We start from the raw sequence: 21,127 nt of genomic DNA on the forward strand, positions 1-21,127 counted from the left end.
AAATGGTGGTGAGCAGAGGCGGAGAGGCGGGAGGGAAACAGGAAAACACACACACACACGTGCTAGCACACACAATTTCTAATACATCTTTCTGCCTAAAAAAAGCCCATTTACAAGGAACACATTTAGCTTGTTCTTACAAGATCATTTATTCTGTGGGAGTATATGCACTACCAAGACATGTTAACACAGAAGCTTACTCAGAACCACAACCTAAAGTGTCTTGGCTAAAAATGGCCCGTATTTACGTGTTGTCACAACATAAATCAGGACTAAAATTGTAAAAATAAACAGAACGCCGTGGCTGTGTCGGCGTTGGGACTGCTGGTTTTTCCGGTATGGATTATAAGGGCGCTGCATCCATAACACTTGGAAGGAACAAGTCATATATGTGTTAGATCGTCTGAAGGACAAAAAGGACACGGTGACAGGTGGAGAGTATGAAAGCTGACACGTGCATCCAAGTGTGAACAAAGGGGCCATCAACTCGAGAAAAAAAACACACAAAAACCTAAATGTAGACACCAGATTGACAGGACTCTTGGTATAAAAAACTTGACTTGAAGATGACAAAAAGAATCTCTGACAGTGCCACTATGGCAGAGCTCAAGATTACATTTACAATTTTATAAAATTTTTGGCATAAAGACTTCAGCAGGGTCTCACCGCTTTTAAAACATCTCAATTTCACGATTTCACTTTCCATTTCGAGAAGTTAGAATTAGTCAGAATTAAATCTATAATTTGGACAGTGCTGAAAACTCACAAACGTACACACTATAAAAGATAATGTAGCTTCCAGGTCCGAAAAATGAAGCCAACGTCTGAGCGACTCAAACCTGCAGTCTTTTCAAAGGCCACCAGGGGGCGATCGGTGTGGTTGAAAAGACACTTCCAGTCCAATAGAGGTCAACGAGAAAACATCCCTCGAACTTGACTTCTATAAAGACTTTTGTGGTGTGTTTATGGACTCAGTCTCTCAATTTAGCCATTGTGAATAAACCGTTAAGTCCATTTTGTAAATTTGGGTCATTCTAAGTGTCAGAAACGAGATTTGACGACACGTCAGCCAATGAGTGTGCACTTGCACAGTCAGCTCCACCCGCTGGTCTTAAAAAGATGGAGTAGGCTCATCTCAAAGCTTTAAAAAGGGCACGTCACTGTACCCATGTCCATCTTTCATACTGTCAGTGGTCACAAAGTAACAATTATTCCAAGAATGTCAGACTCAAAAGACTCCATTGTTGTACATTTTTCATTGGAACTACTTTCTGCCAAGAGAAAAAAAAGAAGTAGGTCCAATAAAAACTGCTGACATGCTCTCTGAATTATTTGAATGAACATAAGGTGAAAAAGCCTGAATGCAATCGTGTGTGTTTAATTTGGTTTTCAGTTACACATGTCACCTAAAAAGAAAGCAACATTAAAAAGTAACGATTTATCGAATCAATACCCAAAACACAAAAACAAAACAAAGCCTTTACTCGCGTAGATGCCGTACGAAATTGTTAAAGAAACAAAACAAAAATGGGGTATTACAGTAACCTGTCTCCCCGTCTGACTGAATGGTGCTGCAGAGGGCTAAACCGTGCACACCGAGCTGCAGAGTTCACACAGCGTCCACACAGTAATGGGATTTAAAATAACCCCCTACCATCACAGTCAGAGTGCTCTGAGTGGCACAAAAAACCTCATGGGTCAACACTGACAGAAGAAGAGCGGGGAAGCAGATGGCACCAAAACATGTATCAGGGCTGATTCTGGAGCTTTTTTTATTATTTATTTTTTTATTTTTAACATTAGTGTGGTGCTGGGATACAGTGGCCATAAATTAAATGCCTGCGAACACGCTTATTGGAAAATCCCGTGGGGTAAAATGGAATTACTAGAGATGATCTGCCTCCTCGCTAGGTGCATTGGCCCTTTAAAAGAGTAACGTAATGGGTTTTTGGAAGGGGCAAGCGTGTGCTCACACTTCCAAGCGGCATTACATCCTCCAGGTAAGGTGGGGTGGGGACGGGAGGCTGATTTGCTCGGGTGAGGGTGGGCAGTGGAGCAGCACGCTGCAAAGAGGAAATAAAGACATTTTAGGATTCTGCTGAAAAGAGAATTTGAAATGAAGACTAATCAGTGTATTTGTAGTCCACTTAGGTGGATAATGTGTGGTTTTCTTTTTTTTGTGACATTTTCAGCACCGTTTCAAATTGCTGCGGAGCCTGCAAACCACACTGCTAAATACTGACACGGTGCCAAGAGACGCTTTAATTTCGTAAATAAGTCATTGGGTTGGTGTCTGTGCGTGCGTGTGTGTGGGTGGGTGGGCCAAAAAAAAAAGTGTGATGTGCACTCCCTCACCCTACAGTATTACATCTCTACTAGTCTGACTAATACAGCGTGCCTGGATATTATGTCCTTGAATCCTACGCATGCACACACACACACACACACGTGATAAAACTTCAGCAGCACGCTTTATGTCAAGTCCATTTGAGTACGTACGGATTCACAATTTCAAACACACCCATACACAAAGGTGGTTTATGAGAGGAGGCAGGAATCTGAGCCGTAGTGAATGAGTTGGGCGAGGAAGGCTGGGGTACACGGCATCAAAGAAGCCTCTCTCTCTCTCTCCCATCTTCGTTTGACCTCATAAAGACGTGGACAGTACCGAGCCACGTGCGGCATCAGCGTAATCCCGGCCCCGGTGAAAGAAAGTGACCTGAGCGACACATGGGAGGCCGTAACTCGATGACAGACGGGCCTTTGGCTCTCTTTGCTCTTCTCTGTCCGAGCTTGCGTCACTTGCTGCGAACGCCTCAAAGCCAAGTATCAAAAAAAAAAAAAATCTCTGTATGTTCTTTAGACGCTTTTCATTCTCTTGTTTGTGCTCCCTTTCTCTCCCCTTCCTGTCAACTTCTCGCTGCCTGCCGATTCGCATTTCCATAAAACCAAGGTGCCACGTGTCTTATAAAATCAAAGACGGTCTCGGCGAAGCTGCGGCGTCATGTTCACGTAGCGCTGCTGATCATGACTTCATTACATCAAAGCAAAGACGTCTTCCAAAATTAACAATTAGTGTAACAAATTCATTAGATATTCTTCAGTCTCAAGTCAAATGAGAGAATTTCTATTTTAGACATTATCTCATGAAAAATGACAGTGTTATGACAATAAATCAAAGTAGTTTTACAATTAATTAACCAATTAATGAGAACTTACTCTATTAAACTGTCAAATTAAAAAAGAAAAATCAGACAAAGCAGGCAGCAGCAGGCATAAAGATGAGCTTGATGAAATTCAGCCTGCTCCTCTGGGAGCCCTGGGTGTCTTTCAGGGCCCCTGTCTTAGTGCATAAATGATCTGGCTACGTCCCAGATAAGAGCCACCGACGAGACAATCTGATAGACAGGTTGACCAGCATGGGGGCTTCAGTTCTATCCAAAGTCACTCCGGTCTCTCAGGAAGCTTCTCTGCTATTGTCAAGGTCAAAGGCAGACTGTGTCTGTATTTTATTCATGGGATGTGTGGCTATCATGGAGATGAGTGGTGCTGGCGCAGACGTGGCTCTGTTGCTTTTCTACCTCTGGTCTCTCTCTGGTATTCCTCGCTCCATCCTCATTCAGGAGGAACAAGTGTATCGGTGGTGAGCAAGGAGGCCGCGGCAGCAGATAAGCAGCTTCTGTGCTCTCTGATGGCCTCGCTGTGGAGGCAGCATGACTGCGGGGCAAAATGGCAAACCTCTCTAAGGCTTTCTAGCTATCGCTCGCGACCGCTTGTCTTTGTTGAGCGCTTCATCCCTAGCCATGCGAGCAAGAACACACACTCAAACACACACACACTCAAAAACAACATCAAGGTGGCAAAGTAACTTTGGGTCCAGGGGACTCTCAATTATGCCGAAAGCACCTGCAAGGATGTGAAGTAAGGAGGAGGACATTAGGGATTCATGGTATTACCTCTCCAGGAAAACAATGCAGATGCTCGTGCTATCAAACTTTACACAGTCATACTACATGCATGCGCAAACACATACAGAGAGATTAAAGCGGTCTGCACCTGACGCACACTCACACCGACGACACACATGCACAAGTATGCTGAGCGGCGAAACGAAAACACGCCCGTGAAGCCGGAATCAAAAACAAAAAAAGTATGCAGAATGAAGGGCGTAACACTGGGGGAATACTTGGATCAAAATCAAATGAATACATTAGTGAAGGATGGTGTTAACCTGTGAAAGTGGTGGTCTTAGATGTGCTTTTTGTCTCGTCCTTTATGACTCTGAAATGTCTTTTATATCACTCTAACCAAGGTGTATTAGCATATGAAAAGGCTGTTCTGAAATACTCAAGAAATCAGAAACGAAAAAATATAGTAGCATGGGAGGCAACAATCCCTCTGCTCACAGTGCGGCCACCCAACGTGGAGTTTTGTTTCTGTTTTGGCCCTTTGGTGAGTTTTAAAACATTCCCAGTCATGGAACATTTTCACTGCTCGTTAAAATGGAAATGTAGTTAAATTGCCCTACATGGGGAGGAAAGGTAATGACGAGTGTGTGTGTGTGTGTGTGTGTTTGTGGGGGGGGGGGGGACTTTGTTTTTTCCCTCCACTTTCAGATACATTCATTTGAGTGGGGAAGAGGAAGGAATGGCTGCTGGCCCTGTGCTAGGAACCAAAGTCTTCACACACCTGCAAGAGAGAGAGGGGAAGGGAAAAAAAGCGACACAAATGCGCCCTATGAAAAAAAAAAACAGATTGGATCAACAGCTGGTGGGAAAAGGGGGGAAAGGTGGAAGGTAAGGGGGTGGGGAAGCGAAGGCAAACCTTTTCACCAGGTCCTTGAAATACAAGCTGCAGGAAGCTAGAACATTTTGGTGGACTTCAAACTCTTTGCCTTCAACAATAATTTTCAGGTCTGTAAACTCTTTCGCTCTGCGCTGTTGGTTCAACTCCTTCAACATCTCTGTAGAACAAGAAAAAGAAACAGACAATGCCACATTTGGGTTTAGAGTTTTTCTTTTCTCTCTCATTTTCGAACATACATGTGCAGAAAAAAACAGCAACGCAACAGGAAAGCAAAAACGAAACAAACGCTGAAAAGTGCAGATTGTAGAACACGACACTTGCCGGTCAGTCTTAAGAAACAATGTTCATTAAAATGACAGAGAAGTAAAGATTTGTACAAACGTTTCAGCAGAATCAAAGCAAAGTACGGCTCTAAAAACAGGAAGCAGAACAGGGAGCTCACATATTGGATAGTGTACCAAGGAATGTGCATGCTCGTGGATAACAGAGCTAGCAATGAGATCAGAAACACGGATCATTATGAGGAAACACTTGCTTGACTGTGTTTGACTTTGGCAAATTTACACTGCAGCTCAAGAACTTCAATGGAGAGAGGCCGAAAAGCTTCTAACAGAGGCTGAAAACAGAAACACTATCAGTGCATTAAATCATACTGAAATAAAAATTCTTTGGCTTCTCGCTAATGTCCTAGTCAGAGAGGAGTTGACCTTCAAATGCTGCTCATTGAGAGAACAACTACTTATCCCCAAATCCCCCAAAACGCCCTTCTCTCACACAACGTCCAAGGAAAAGAAAAGAAATGCACCCACCCACCCGAACCCATGCTTGTCTTCATCTCTGGAAAGAAACACTAGGAAAAAAAACCCCACTGAGGAAACATGCGTGGAGCAAACCGTTGTGCTGTTAAAGGCCGCTGTACAGTGTGAGTTGTGGTGTAGCAGCGCCTCGTTTAAGCCTGGCCTTACTGTAGCGTTGGGTCGGAGGCGCTCGTTTCTCTGCATCTTAATGAGGCACCATGAGGGGTTGCTGAGAGTGAAAATCAGCGGGACGCTAGCAACTTATTCTACAGCTTTAGGAGGGATAACCAACACCGCTGCGTTGTTAATCTCCTATCGAGAACGCCACTAAAAAGAGAACACTGAGAGCCAAACAGGCACCATAATGTGGAACATCATGATTATGGGTGGGTTGAGGAGTAGGGGGGAGACGAGAGAGCCGCCCTCTATACTGTCGCCTTAGCAATAACAGAGCCTGTGAGGCATAGTAAACACTTGTTTGGTACAAAGCACAGTCTGCTACATCCTCCGTTAAGAGTGAGAGATATACAATGATTTAGATGAAGAAAGGAGATAAATTCTCCTCGTTCTCGGAGCCAATCTGCACACGCTACCTTTGCAAACAAAGCGATCTGAACAATGGAAATGGTGAGTCACCTGTCAATCACGACATGTGTAACAAGCCCAAGAAGCGCGTGTTTATGAACAAACATGTGCTCAACGCAGCTGCGCAGCTGAGAGATGTGGGACAACGATCAGACTTATGATCGTACCGGTGACACACAAGATGAAATAAGAGTTCTTCTTCTTCTTTCGTTTTTCCCGAAAGAGGTCTGTGTTCACGCCTCAAAGCTGGGATTTAATTAACCTGGAATGACACTCGCCCCTCTCTTTGGCTAGAATATCTACTCATTTAGCTCCCTCCATTCTCCTGTCTGACACTGGGAGCTCAGCTCTGAATTAATTTGGTAGCTGAAATTATACAGTATAAAGACACATGACAAATAAGGTGCAATTCAAAAGCGTGCTTTGGTAAAAATCCTTTCTCTCCGAGCGGCGCATCCTTCAGAGTTATCGCATCAAGGAATTAATGGCCAGAAAGGGAATGACCAAGTTATTAAACTTGCTGAATACTAAATGGGGGAAGAAATAATGAGATGCAATTTTTTTGGACAATGCGTCTGGATGCACAGCTGCACGGTTAGAGCGAGCCATACACACCCGCACGTAAACACAAAGGCTGCCATTTGCCTTGTCTTTCATCCATCTCTCTCCACTCTCCACATTCCACTCCACTGCTGCTTGTCAGTCGGCCAGCTATCTTATTACTGTGTGGGCATGGGCTGTGAATAGCGAATATACAGTAGTTTGCAGTTTGCATTAGTGAATTTCCAGCGACCGATATGGCTCTCAACTCTAATCAGCCGAACCACATACCATCCAGAATAGAGAAAGTGAGAGGGGGAAACGGAGAAGTCCACTTGTCAGGAAACAATGGCCGCCTCCCCCTGAGCCATGCAGATACACCTGAATGCCTGATGGAAAAGCTAATTATGGTGTCTTTAGGGTGGACTGGTGAGCGCCCTCGAAACAACTCATCACCACCGGGGACCATGAAACTGCACATGGCGTCCCCATTCTCAGCTTTGGCTTGGAGTGTGGTGAGGCAGAGCCACTCTCAATGGAGCCACGGTATCTTTGAATCACCAGACGTCTCAATACTCTTTAGGACTGTCAAGCTCTGTAAGACAGGGTGGCACCAGATGGGTGAAAAGGTGGTTTGAAGAAAGAGGTATAACGCGCCATAATTCCCGAGCGCAGCGATCACGTGTCCCGGCCCCTAAGTAATTCACTGTAACAACAGTACTCTTCACCGGGGTTCGTGATTGGCAGACGCACCGTGTTGGGGGTATGAACGGTGCCAACTCTGCTGTTCAGCCTAGTAACTCTACTGTCGAATATCTCCGCGCTGTGGCCAATGGGGTTCACGGGTGTGATTTCCAGTAACCTATCAGCATGCACCGCTATAACGTGTAGTAAACCACCAACCGGGCTGCCAATAGGCAGTTGTTAGGGGGCAACTCAGCACACCATTGGTTGCTGAACTTGGAGCCATTTTGGGGTCCTACATGTATTGTACATGCACCTTGCAGACCCACCATTTTGTGTTTAAACAAAAATATATTTCTTCAGAAGCATCTTCTTGCATTATTTTCTGTTTGTTTTGAGTAGCCTGTCGGCTCCTTGAGCTTCTGCTTGCAATTACCTAAAAACTCAACGGCAAAACTGAACATGTACCTCAGTAAAACGGCACAAAGTGGGGCAGCCATTGTGTGTTTTTCACAGAAACTGCCTTGTATTTATTTCTCCTGCCAAGAAAAAAAATCGATAAAATGGTTTCAAATTTTGAAATTTAACTCACAGTTATTTACGCCTTTTTATAAAAATCAGAGTGGATCAAATATTCCAGCGTTCGGCTCTTACAAATATTATTTTGTATTATTATGATGCATTATTTTTGATGGCTAAGAAAGCCAGCGATGTACCGACAAAGTGGGACGAAAAGAGTAACGATGAAACAATTTTTCCTTGGGGGAAAAAGGACAACAACATTGAAAAGCCAGTTTCCCAAAAAGGGTGAAATACAATATTTACAATTTTTTACCTACTAAGTAATAATTCGTGATATCAATGCTGTAAGTAAACATTCAATCGTTCACACGTATCTTTCCATTGATTCAGATTCTTGGAGCGTAGCGGAACAGACACTGATGTGTTCATTCTGACCTTTTTGTTCTTTTTTTTTTTAAACTTTCAACAATCAATTCCCACCAACACTCGCAGCTTAATTACCCAGAACAAACCATGCTAGCAGATCAATAACTCAATGTACAACCCTGCCATAATCATCATCTTTAGCTTTTGCATTTTTTTTTTTAACTAGAGGCAGTGCGTCATCATTTTCCTTTGCTAAAATAAATGACTTTTTATCTCCAACATGACCACAAGATAAAGCTTCTTTTAGCACCGTGTAATGACAAAAACTTACAAATTGTGGGAACCAATAAATTCATTTAATTTTAAACACTGCTGCTGTTTTTAATGCATTTTGAAGAATTCCAAAAACTATTTTGATAAACCAACCGCATTAAAAATAACCAACATAAATAATGTAACCAATATAAAATTAAAGAATTTATATCAAAGTGCTTTCAAGGTAGAAACATAATTTAATGACTACCTTTTGGGGAAAAATATTAAATCGGTTATAGTGACAAATAACTGCAAAAAAATCTATTTAACCTCCATAAGAATTTTAAATCAAAACTGATTTGCAGGATAAAGTAAAGCAACACACACACACACACACACACAAAGGACTGAAGTAGATTGGACTGAGGAAGTCTGATCAAAATGGGCTTCCTTGTACAAAAGCCTTTTGATAAGTAGGGATGTTTGAGAAATTTCATTTCAAAGAGAGACACACAGCAGAATAAGAACAGTGGGCCAAGTACACGGTTCATAAGCACACAAAGAAGCTCTTTCCAAGCAAAAAGCTTTCACAGTTTTTGGCTCCATCAAAAATGTCTCACCATCGAAGAGAACAGAATCCCTGCAACCCTCCAATAAACACAACGACAGTGTCAGGGGGAATTAAGAAACGGGGTAATTAAGAATGAAAAGGAAAGCGAATAAACGATCTGATATTAATTGTGTGTTCATGGATTGGTGCGTTTTTGTGACATACTCCAAACCACTGCAGTGCAACATGAAATATTTAGGGGAGAAATAAAAGCTGTTTTCCTCTCTGACTTTGACAGAGTAAACACTTTTCAGTCTTTGTGACTGCACAAATTAAATACACCTACACACAACATTTAAAGGTAGAGTGATGGTCAGAAGTTCACTGTCAGCACAAATTGTTGGGCGATGTTATAATCTCTGTATTGTAAGTTTTAGGACCCGAGTACAAAAGCCAAAAAGATTCACTGTTTGTAAGAACATTTTCTTAGACTGATATATATTTTTTCCCTTCGTGGAGCCAAAGCTTGCTCATTTAAATTTTGGTTATATATAATTTAAAAAATGTAAACATACATCAAATTTTTCATGTTGTTGTTGATTTTTTTAAGAAAAAGCATCAGCCTGTGTTAATTTAAGCAAAACTAAGAGAAAATGTAAGTAAATATTAGGATGTAAAATAAATTAGAATCTGTATTAAATTCAATCTTCATGTTCAAATATTACATTTTTACAATATTATATTTCAAATACATTTTTCCTTCTTAAAAAAGTCAACAAAGGTCTTTCTTTCAATAACTGCTGCTAGCTAATATATCATGTTCATTGGATATTAATATGGTCCAACAATCAATTTGGTTATAAAAAATAAAATGTATTCTCAAAAAATATTTTTTTTAAATCTAGGAAAACTGCTTTACACTTTAGGAAATACATATTTTTGTGATAAAAAGTGATAAAGTTTGTCTAAATTTATTAAATCGGTAAAATACAAACATGTAAGTAAATATATCTTCATATATGTTAATTTTAATTAATTAATTAATTTGTTTAAACAAAATGTTTCTGGTTCATTCTCTTGTTTTAAGAACGAACCAGAATAACAGCAATAAAAACAATAACAGTTCAAAATTTAAAAATGTTTGATTTCAGATTAGTATGTTTAACAGATGGCAAAATATTGTTTTCTTATTTTAAAATTTAATACTTCCAAATTCAAAAATTTGGTATTCCTAGAATATTTTTAAGAAATTTGTTGTGTTAGAAAAAACAAGTAATTTTTTCTAGCACCATCACAAAATAAATAAATACAAAACCTCAGTGGCCTCATTTAGTGTTTAGCAGATACACAACTTCATCACCATCATGATACTAAGACACCATCTGCAAACTAAATAGTTATACATAAAAACCATGAAATGTCATGTGTAACCCAATCCAGCTTGGGTCTTTTTCAAAAGCTATTTCTTTAAACAGTCTCTTAAACATACCTCTAACAATCAACAATCAAGACCCCTTGAGTCTCTAGCTGTCCTGATTTCAGCCTGTAGGAGAGCAGTGGCACCATATAGCCTTGGAGAATAGTCCATGATGAGGCCGCTTTGCTATTTCCCTTGCTTGCATCTGGTGAACTGAACTGCTGGAGTCCCAGCACTGCTGCTAGCAGGCTTGGACTGGGCCGGGGGGAGACATCACAGCAGAAAAAAGGAACCTGTACCCCTCAAAGATGCTGCCTGAGCCTTTGTTTCCTTCTACAATAGACAAGCCAAAAAAAGACCTGGAGTAGCATAAAGCTGCTCTGTCCTGCACGTTATATTCTAACCTCCACGTATCCCCTCTGGTCCAATACACAAGTGCAAACAAACAATTGGCACCAGCAGAACTAGGCTGAAGCAAATACAAGTACAGGCTTAGAAGAGGGAGAACATAAACAACAGGCCCTGGAAGCATCCACTGGCCTGTTGTAACAGTGTGACAGGATGTCAGGCTACGCTCTTCTTGTTCTTGGTGTTTGTGAAAACACAAAAAAGTCTCTGGTCCTGGCTGCTGTAGTGGCTTCCTCATTAGCCAGGTGAGGGGGGACAGTAAATGACAAGCGGTCATACCCTGGTTTTTAATAAGGTGCTCTTGTTTGCTGTCCACAGGAGAATGTGGAAAAAGTTGCCAGTGACACAGCTCTGAAGCCAATAGAATAAATAACACATGAACAGCTACTTTCAAGTCAAACTGGATATAGTTCACAGGAGGTTAACATTTACATTCAGTGCTGCAGTTATGACATTACAATTCAAAGAATCTCCTCCTTGCCTGATGCAGCTACTTCAGCTACAAGAAAAAAAGATTTTATGGGAGGACGGTTTCTGTTCTCCTTGGAGGAAGTAGTTGCCTCAACTGCTGTGAGCTTAAGCCTATTCTTGCTATTTACTTTACTATATGCATAGTAATAGAAAATAGAACCACTGGGAGGTTCTGCTGATATAAACATCAGTTAACAGGGCACACATTTTTAGCAGGAATACTCCTGGTGTTAAAAAAGCAGTCCATCAAATTAGTATCAGAGTGAAAATCGACGAATTTAAGAGTCGATTTTGAAATGGGAGCCCTGACAAGTTTCTCTATTTCACTTTGGTAAATGAGAAGAATAAAGCAAGCAAATCTATCTTCCCCTTTGCAATTAATGAGACTAGAGTGAGCTCGACAACAGATGCACCACAGGATTAACTGGGACATGACTTATGTTCCAAAATAATTCAAAGGAGAGCTGAAATCATTTTAAAAGGAGCAAACAAATCACCTCGTGGTACGCATTTTCATTTCCTACTGAAACTCAGAAACTCAGAGACCCTCTGCAGTATCTGTTCTAAAATTGCAAGAAATCTTGATCCCCACCAAAATCAGGTCTGAAGACCTTGCAGTGGTACAGAGGTAATACTGGCTCTGTCGATACCTGTCAAACAGTCGTGTCAGATAACACGAAGGCCACACAGACTCGAGGAGGAAACAACAACAACAAAGCAGGTGTAATAACTTCAATGCTGGTGTAAAACCATCCAAGATGTACATAGATTTATATTTCTTATCATGTGTGTGTGTGTGTGTCATCCCTCTACAGGGATATATCACCAGCAAAATGCTGGGTGATAAGCATTTAAAACATTGGATTAAATCAACTACAATTCAAATACCCTTTTTTACAGTGCGGTGCCAACCTGCTAATGAGGCAGTCCTAACTCTAATAAAGTGCTTTCTTCATACTTTCTTTCTCCAGAAAGCAGCACAGAAATGAAACGCCCACTGAACTATACATGCTTAGAAAAACTCTTTTCATATTTAACCCTTTACAGACGGAAAAATATCACAACATCTGCCACCTGCTTTGTCTTATCGATCCCAGCGTACCATTGGAGATTCAATATTTTAAAAAAGTCTCGACATATAGGATGAGCTGATGACAGCTTAAAAAAAAAGGAGGGCCCAAGTAAGCCTACTAAGGCTTTGGTTTGATTTTTAGCAAGTCTGACGTGCCAACACACGCACAACTCGGAGGCAACGTGCTGCCACGACTTAACTCGTCGCTGAACCTGAAGGACACCAGCTGTGACAGTGTGACGTAGAACCGTGCTCCGCGCCATAAATGTCACATCTCAGCAACATGGACGTCACAGGAAAGCAGAGATTTCTTTGATACTTTCACTCCTCGCCGGTGTGTTTCAAGCAGTCCGAACTGACGGTTCCCGTGTTTCCGACATCACTTGAATGCTGGTTGGTTGATGCGTTCGTTGCTTTACTCAAAATGCCTTATACAAGACGAATACTAGTCCATAACGAAGTGAGCGAGGAAAAAAGATGAGCTAATGAGATGTGATGAACAGTGAATTAAGTAATAATTATAAAGTAATTAGCTAAATTAACTGTTCCCATATAGTAGGAGGTGCATGTGCTTTTGTGTTTTCCCTCCGGGAGCAGGCAAAGGTGTGCAGCGGGGATGATTCACAGTTACAGGATTACAAGCTGAATATATTCAGTGTAGAGAAAATTTCTTTCTGTTAAAACTTTCTGCATTGTTCTCTTTTGTTTTGCTCAGCAGATGTATTTACATTTATATTGAGGCACCAGCCAAGCTCTTCCACAACAACAGCCCCTGAATGGACAATTTGGATGGATCAATAGGTTCATAACCCCAGAGGTCTCAGAAGTCACAATTTCCAATACATTTGTCACTTTCCTTTATATTTACACCACAGCTTGATCCTGTAAACTTAAGGCAAGAAAATCCAAAAACTTTTGGGAACAGAGATAATAATTCCTTTAGGAAAATACATGCTTGTAAGCTTAGTCCAAGCTTAAGCCTTGAAATGGTGGCTTGGCTTATTTGTCACAATGCCAAAGAGGCAAAATTCCAACGTGAGGGGCGTTTTGTTGTTTTTTAAAGCAGCATGTGAAAATGCAAAAGCACGCTGCATCCTACTGTATCACAGATTAGCAAGCATACTGCTTAAGCATTACGGAGGACGTCATTGTCAAACTCGGCTCGGGGTTGAGTAATTCACCCGCGCCGTAACAGATGACATTGTCATTGTGCAAAACACGCAAAGAGGCCCTCGTGCAGCCTTGCGCATGCAGATGCACGCATGCAGATTTACAGTCGCACAAATACACATCTGCGCACTTGCTCGACTTTAGGCGAGACAAAGTCATGAGAGAATAATCCTAATAAGAATGTTGTGCTTATGAGGAGTTGCTGGCTGGTGTAGATAACATACTGTATGCTTAGAGGGGATTTGATTAGAGCTGAGTGGGTGTGCAACACTTCTCCATCTTTCCTTTTAATTAAATTGCTAAGTTATTATTATAGAAATTGCTGCAAGGACCAGGGTCCTATCTAGCCCGAATCATAAACCTTGGTAGGAGAGAAAAAAAAAACAAGGCTTATTGGGTAAAATGAATCATCTGGACACGGCATTTGCATATCGGCATGAATGGAACCTTTCGGGAAGCATCTGTGCAAACCGTGTTGCATTTGTGCTTCACCTTGAGAGGGTTGACTGAGCATCCGAGTCCACCCCCTCCCCAAGTTGTGCACGTGTCACACTTGGTCACATAAATGCAGGTTTCTCTTAGTCACTCCTGCTAGATCGCCAAAGTTCCAAGCACTCACCGAGAATGAGATTTGACCTTAAAGGACATCATGACTCGAACAAATACCAAACTTGTCTTCAGGCCCTAAGTCAGGTAGTCTGTCCACTCTAGTATTTCAACAGCTCAAGTCTGAGTTTTCACCAGAGTGGAACTTTTATCCCCACAGGCAGAAAACATTCAGAATATACCATTTTGTCTTTTAAAAGTCAGTGCAGAGCCACCTAAAACTAAAAAAATACCCCATACATGAACACTCTTTCTCAGTGCAGTTTATTGAGCACTTTAACAGGTAATGATTGAAGGGAGCACAGCCGGTGATTACAGAGGCATTACCAACAAGGTGTGCTGTGTGGAAGTTGAATATGTCAGCACCATTACAGTGTTAAATAATTGTCATCATTACCATTGCATTAATAATATAATCTGGAGTTTATATTGCATTCAGGGGTTGAACAGTGTGTCTTTCAGAAAGGCTAAAAGTAACAGGACAGGAAATAGGCTTGGAGAGTTTTGCAGAAGTGGAAGTTATTTTGAGCAGCAGGCTAAGACGAGGCTTTAACAATGTAACAGATAGCTTTAAGAAGGCCTTAAGCAGTTATGACTATTTTATACACAATGCATATCTGTGCTTATTTGAGTTGATGTTCAGGTTCATTAATGGTCTTAAGCTTCATCTAGTGAGAGTGTCTAGATGATCCATGCTGAGGGAAAACTAGAACATAGAAGGAATTGCAATACATGCTTACAAAACACTTATATATCAGGTCATTTCATATTAAGCTTTTAGTAGGGGTTTTTGATTAAAACATTTATTTAGTAGAAGACATACACATAGTCTCAGTGAGCCTCTGGTCTGGTGAAAGGTCAGAAGTGCAACAGGTGAATTGAGAAAGAGCATGTGAGGTCGTGACACACACACATGAGTTAAATTTATTTAGAGGAGAGATTAGTCATGTCTGGTTGTAACTGCAAAAGTGTCTCGGTAAAAGAGGAACCGTCCTTGTTGTCTCGGCAAGAAAGAGGAACAATTCACTTTAAGACAAGAACGGAAAGTACCAGCCATGAAAATAGAAGATGATTTTCTGGGTGAAAAGCCATTGTGGTGTTGATCTGATCTATGTATAAAATGTATCTGTGACGCATGAAGGGGCGTCAGTAAATCAAACCCTGATGCTATAAAATATCTGTTTATGCTTTGATTAAGTCGAGGACTACTGGCTGTCTGCGTACAGAGTGTCTTCCCACACGTGTGTTCATTAAAATCATTGTTTGACCAAGACCTTCTGGACCATGGGTGGTTTGTACTCTCCCTCCTCAATTTTGAACCTTAACACAATCCAGGGCTGTGTTTGAATTGCCCACTTATTCACTATAGATAATGCACTGTGTGACGAGTCAGCCCTTTTGTGTATCTGTCTGAAATCTCTTCTGCAAGTTTCATCCAGTATAGCGCACTACAAAATCATCCCATGGCACACCGAGGAATAGCATATAGAAGCTTTACACTGCATCCATGGACCATCATGCATTGCAGTCTGTCTGAGGATAAAATAAGAGGCATCAGATATGGCACTAATGTGATTTTCTTTCCCGATTAGAGTGTCTGGTGAGCGTAACACTCCTCGGTTGTCTAAGCCGTGCGGTGTCTCCTCGGTCCCAGCAGCATGACTACATAAACACAGACATATACTTTTAAATGCAGTCTGGAACAACATTCGAGACACTTGGGTTGCTCAGTATAAACTGTAAATATGAGTGACATGTTGCTTAATAGGTTATTTATGATGTAGCTGCACACAGGCTGTAACAGCAATGGTGCTTTTAGTCAGAGTTACTTTGATGTACTGGAAAGCTTTACAAGGCTAATTCAAAATCAGCTGAAGTGACATATCTCAATGTTTTTGTAGGTAAACAGAGTTCACCTGAAGCATGTAAATACAGTATGTGTTATCACTCTTTATTTAAATGTTGTAGTTTTAATTACAACATTTGTTTTAGTTAACCACAATAACCTTTGCAACTACAGTGGCATAAATTAACCATCAGTGAAACAGTGGTCAATTCAAACAGAGCCAAGGTGAAGACAAAGGACGGGGACGTTAAACTCATTTCACATCATCGACCACGAACAGAGTACTTTGATCTTAAGTGGGCCGGAGCAGCGAAACTCCCCTAAGTTTTAACTCTACACTCAATCCCTGAGATCCCATAGCATAAGAAAAAGGTGCAATGTCAGCAGTATGTTTTTGTACATGATACAAATAAATGCTGCTGCAATAAATGAAATGACTCTTTGGGCTTAAACTGCAAGAAATAAATATATAAAATTACAGCTCCTTGCCCAGACTGTCCTGTAATTATAAAATGGAACATTTTTGTTAAACTCACAGAAAATCTGCTTTTCATAGAAGCAAAAATTTCAGTAATAAATTCATTTTTAATCTATTGCTTAATTAGTCGTATGTAATGAATGACCATGGGGGAGGTCTTCATCAGCAGGAAAAGCAGGAAAATTCATGAAAATACAGTTTAAAGTCCAAAGCAGCCGACCAGTGGGCCAAACTGGAGTCTATGCCAGGCCGATTCTGCACCATAGACATAAATCTACACTCCGTCTTGTCAAATGCATTCTCAATAATCTAAGAAATAAAATCCCAAAAACCTGATCCTGTTCACCTTGATGCAGCAGTGTGTAAGTGGAAGAAACGTTTCATCACTCAAATGCTTTCTTCAGTCTCTTACTTTATTTTCTTGTATTGCACCTGCGAGATGAATGTAGCATAAAGCAACTCGAGCTCTCTAACAGAGCGACTATAAAAAACTATTTTAGGGGATCTCCCAATATGTCAATGACAAAACCTGAGCTACTCACCTTATTTACACATTTTCAGCCTCGAGATGTAAGCTAACTAAGATTGCGTCGCTCGAGTTGAATGACTGTTGCTGAGGTTTTACCCCAAAGTTCAGCTGCCTTGACAGTAAGGCCTAATAACAGCAATACAAGTGCAAAGTTCTGGATGAAGAACTCCTTCAAAGGCAGTCAATCGGAGCCATTGGGGAAATAAAATAGTATGACTGCACTTTAAATGCTCCCTAGAAGAATAGCTGCGAAGTTGTTTCACGTTTTTCCGAGTACAGATATAGAAGTACAAACGCTATATAAAGTGCAAACTCCACTTAAGCACTCGTTAAAAGTTTAAAGTTCTCCTCCACTGGCCCGACTGCAGCCCGGACCCAGCAGGCTCCACCGGCTGAGCACAGATGCCAGCGTATGCGTGACAGAGTCCCGGCTCGTCTCGCACCTTGCTCTTGTTTATGAGTTTGGCTCGTGGGCCTTCTTTACAAGCTTTGTGCATGGGTGTTACTTTCCTCTTTGGGCTACATTCCTTGCAGGTTGCCTCTGAAACAGCAGGACAGTAAGTATAACCACACAAACACGAGGAAAAAAAAATCCCACGCCACCAGTGCAGCTTAAGATAAATGTCACATCTCCCCCTGAAGACAGAAGATGTGTGTTTACTGGGTAACTTTGTGAAAGTCATAGCAGTCCAAGCAGAAAGGTTAGTGGCGGGGTTAGGTTGTATGTGGGAGTCTTCTCGGCAGACTGCACGCCTGGGATGAGCCTCTGCAGCCTACAGTGGAGTCAGGCGAGTAATCTTCGCATTTCATCAGATTTTTTTTCTTCCACCCAACCCTCCCCTCGCTGCTTTCTTTCACTCCTCCTTCGCTTTCTGTTTCCACCTCCCTCCTTTCACCTGCTGTCTCTCCGGGGATTGAAAACAAATCTGTGAGGTGACTGGAATGCACCACAAATTCTGATTGTGTCCAGCATGCTTGAATGCTTACAGTATGTATGGCTGGTGTGCCCTTGTAAAGTTGTAATCTAACTTTAAATCTCTAAAGCAACACTTTAAAAAAAAATGGTTTTAATCCTACATTCTAGAAAGTTGCATTGCATAAGACAAAAGTGGCTGTATCTGCGAGCGGGCACACAGACTGCACTGTAGTAGAATAATGATAATAATCGACACTATAACTCAGAGCTGCAGCCTCTGGGAAAAAATAAATAAATAAAAAAAAACATTCGGTAGACCTAATAAGGGAATGTCGCGCTTCGGCATCTCACAGTGTTCGATCTTACTGCTAAAGAAGGCTATCAAGCTTACACAGAGCCCCACTAGCCTACAAAGATCCCTTGATTGCAATGCAGGCCATTATCGTTTGTCTAAGACACAGACAAATTATTTATCTTTACATGCTAAGACTGCTGCTAACTCTTTTGAATAATGACTTGGAGAGGGGAGCCATTCTTGCTAATGTCTGGTCTTGTCATTAGTATTTATTAGATGCCCCGCATGCATTATCTAGCCCATTTAAAAGTTTCTGGGTAAGGAAAAAACTTCAACTCCCCGCTCAGATAACGGAGCACACGGTGAACATTAGCAGGCTAATGCTGCTGAACTTCTTCTGGATTCCTTTCCTTTTATTTATTTCTCTTTGCTGAGATGTTGCAGCGCATCTGCCGCTGTTTCTGGAGTTCGTCCCCGTTGCAATTACGCCTTCTCATTAGAGTGAAACATCCGTTATTGACTAGCTTCCTGGTAACATCTGCTGTGTTTACACTCGGCCTCATTGATAATGTATTACCGCCTATTTGAAGGCTGATGTGCGGGATAACGCATCAGCATTTGACTTTTGCCAATTAATCCCGTCACGTCACGTAAGCCTGCGATACGAGGCGCTTGATATTCAAGCCCATTTGAGGGTGTAACCCTCACTCGGGTTGGCTCTGCTTTACACACAAATTAATGTGCTTCCCCCATAACCAAGGGCAGTGAAAGTTTCAAGCTGGTAAATGGCACTGTTCAAGTTTGAAACCTCTCCTGAATACTCAATGCGTGATGGTACAGCTTAGAGGAACAGAGTGTCACACTTCTTCACAAACCCAGGCAGTGCATGTGCATGTTCTAAAGCCTGAAATGAAGCCTACAAGTACATATGACAAGTTTCCAAACAAGCCTGAAACTGGCCTCCTAATTCTTTCTTAAAAAATAAATTAATAACTATAAATTTGCTGTACAACTGTGAGTGTGTTGTGCCAATGGCTGCCTGGGTTATCTCCCACAATCCTCTCACTGTCCAAATTGTTAGATTAAGTGTTGATTCAGAGCTGCCTGTAGGTTTAAATGAACAGAGTAAATGTCTCTAAGTATTTACAATGAAGTGATTTTTCCAATAACTTGGGGATTTTGAACCTGCGGGGGCTTCACGTGACTTTGACCAAATAACAACAAACAAAAAACCTGAACCAATTATTATAAATTTTACGTGTTCGTTCTTATTGCTTTAAATTCCTCGTTACGTTTTACAATTGAGAAATTGTGTAAATTACACACTGAATTAAAAAAAGAATCAATAACTAAAATATGTGTTGGAACCTGAGCCTCAATAAATCAAATCAAATTTAAACAGCGATGCTTAATAAGGATGAATACACATAAACGCCTTTGAGTCCCTGTAACCATGAACTAAATGGTAAATGGCCTGTATTTATATAGCGCTTTACTAGTCCCTAAGGACCTCAAAGCGCTTTACATATCCAGTCATCCACCCATTCACACACTAAAGTAAAAGGAACTGTTGAAAATAGAGAATTTAACAGCACGTGGATTGATTCGTTTGCTTTCACTACCAGCGTGGCTGGTTTACCAGCATCCTTTACCTGCTGTTGGACTTCAGTCTGAATTTAACTGAAAATTGGCTTTTTAATAAAGGAAAACATTTTTTTTTTGCTATTAAGATTGCTAGTCCTAATATTTCTTATAAAAGTATTCGACTTTTATTTCAATTTATTTGCACAAACGCAGGTAGCACCCAAAGTGGGCTGTAGAGCTTTACAGCAACTCATTCAAAGTTGGCGTGAGCACACTAATAGATTTCTTTCCTCTACTGCACAGTTGCTCAATTTTGATGTTAATAAAACAAACATATTTTTATTTGTTTAATAATTTCATAAATGCAAAGTTAAATATCAAATAATAATAAACAGCCCACTGCAGAGTAGTCATATATGGTAAAGATTTTCATTATTTCCACACATCATTGATGGTGACAGACTATTTATACTTAAAAAGCTCCATACAAATTATCTTTAGTAAAATAAAGAAAACCACTCATAAAATGTTTTTGTTCGAATATTGCCGACCCCCTACGCTATCCTGTCCTTGTTTTGCCTCTTTGGATTTATAGCTAATTAACGGAACAGACGTATACGTGACTACCAACTGTATCTTATTTAAAACAATAGAAAAAAATGTTTCAACAACAATTTTTTATTTTAAGCTTTTCTTTTAGCCATTTATCCATTCTGTTTGGGCTAAGCTTTTTCAGTGTTTAACCATTAATTTACATACATAATGCATACAAATTTGAACAGCTTGTTTATTTACAGGATTCTAACCATTCAACCATTAATTTAAATGGTTGCCTCTCTGCTTGCAAGGACTTTTTTCCTCCAGCACTTTAGTTACAACACGAACTGTACAGAAATGCAAATAATCACAAAACTGTATTCGGATAATTTATTTGTGCTTTTTTCCCCTCTCTGTTGTTGTATTCTTACTTTTAATTACGCAGAATGATTTCACTTCTGTTGAAGAGTAACAAGCAAAAGCAACAAGCATTTCAATTCTCTAGAAAAAAACAAGCTTCAGGCTCAGTGTAAATAAACAGGGGACCAAAAAAAAAGAGGCCGTGTCAAAAACATTCAAAGGCATTTTTTTCAATTCAGTCACTGACGATTTCTGATTCAAGGATACGACCCTGTCACTCAGCATTTTTTGCAGCTGTTCCACTTAATGGTATTTTATATTATTTTGTAGTTC

At 40.7% G+C, this 21,127-nt stretch overlaps 1 protein-coding gene across 3 annotated transcripts in view; it reads right to left on the reverse strand.

The window, feature by feature from the left end:
- Nucleotides 1-21,127, reverse strand: part of klhl29 (kelch-like family member 29) — a 259,109-nt gene that overhangs the window by 89,554 nt on the left and 148,428 nt on the right. For all 3 annotated transcript variants that reach the window (XM_085381923.1, XM_085381924.1, XM_085381925.1), the window contains one exon: nucleotides 4,825-4,963. In XM_085381923.1, the coding sequence (XP_085238049.1) occupies nucleotides 4,825-4,963 (139 nt within the window). The remainder of the gene's footprint in view (nucleotides 1-4,824; nucleotides 4,964-21,127) is intronic.

Source organism: Rhamphochromis longiceps, linkage group LG15, assembly GCF_057381845.1.
Source record: "Rhamphochromis longiceps isolate RC_006_pf linkage group LG15, R_longiceps_female_GT1.1, whole genome shotgun sequence".
Lineage (NCBI taxonomy): Eukaryota > Metazoa > Chordata > Actinopteri > Cichliformes > Cichlidae > Rhamphochromis > Rhamphochromis longiceps.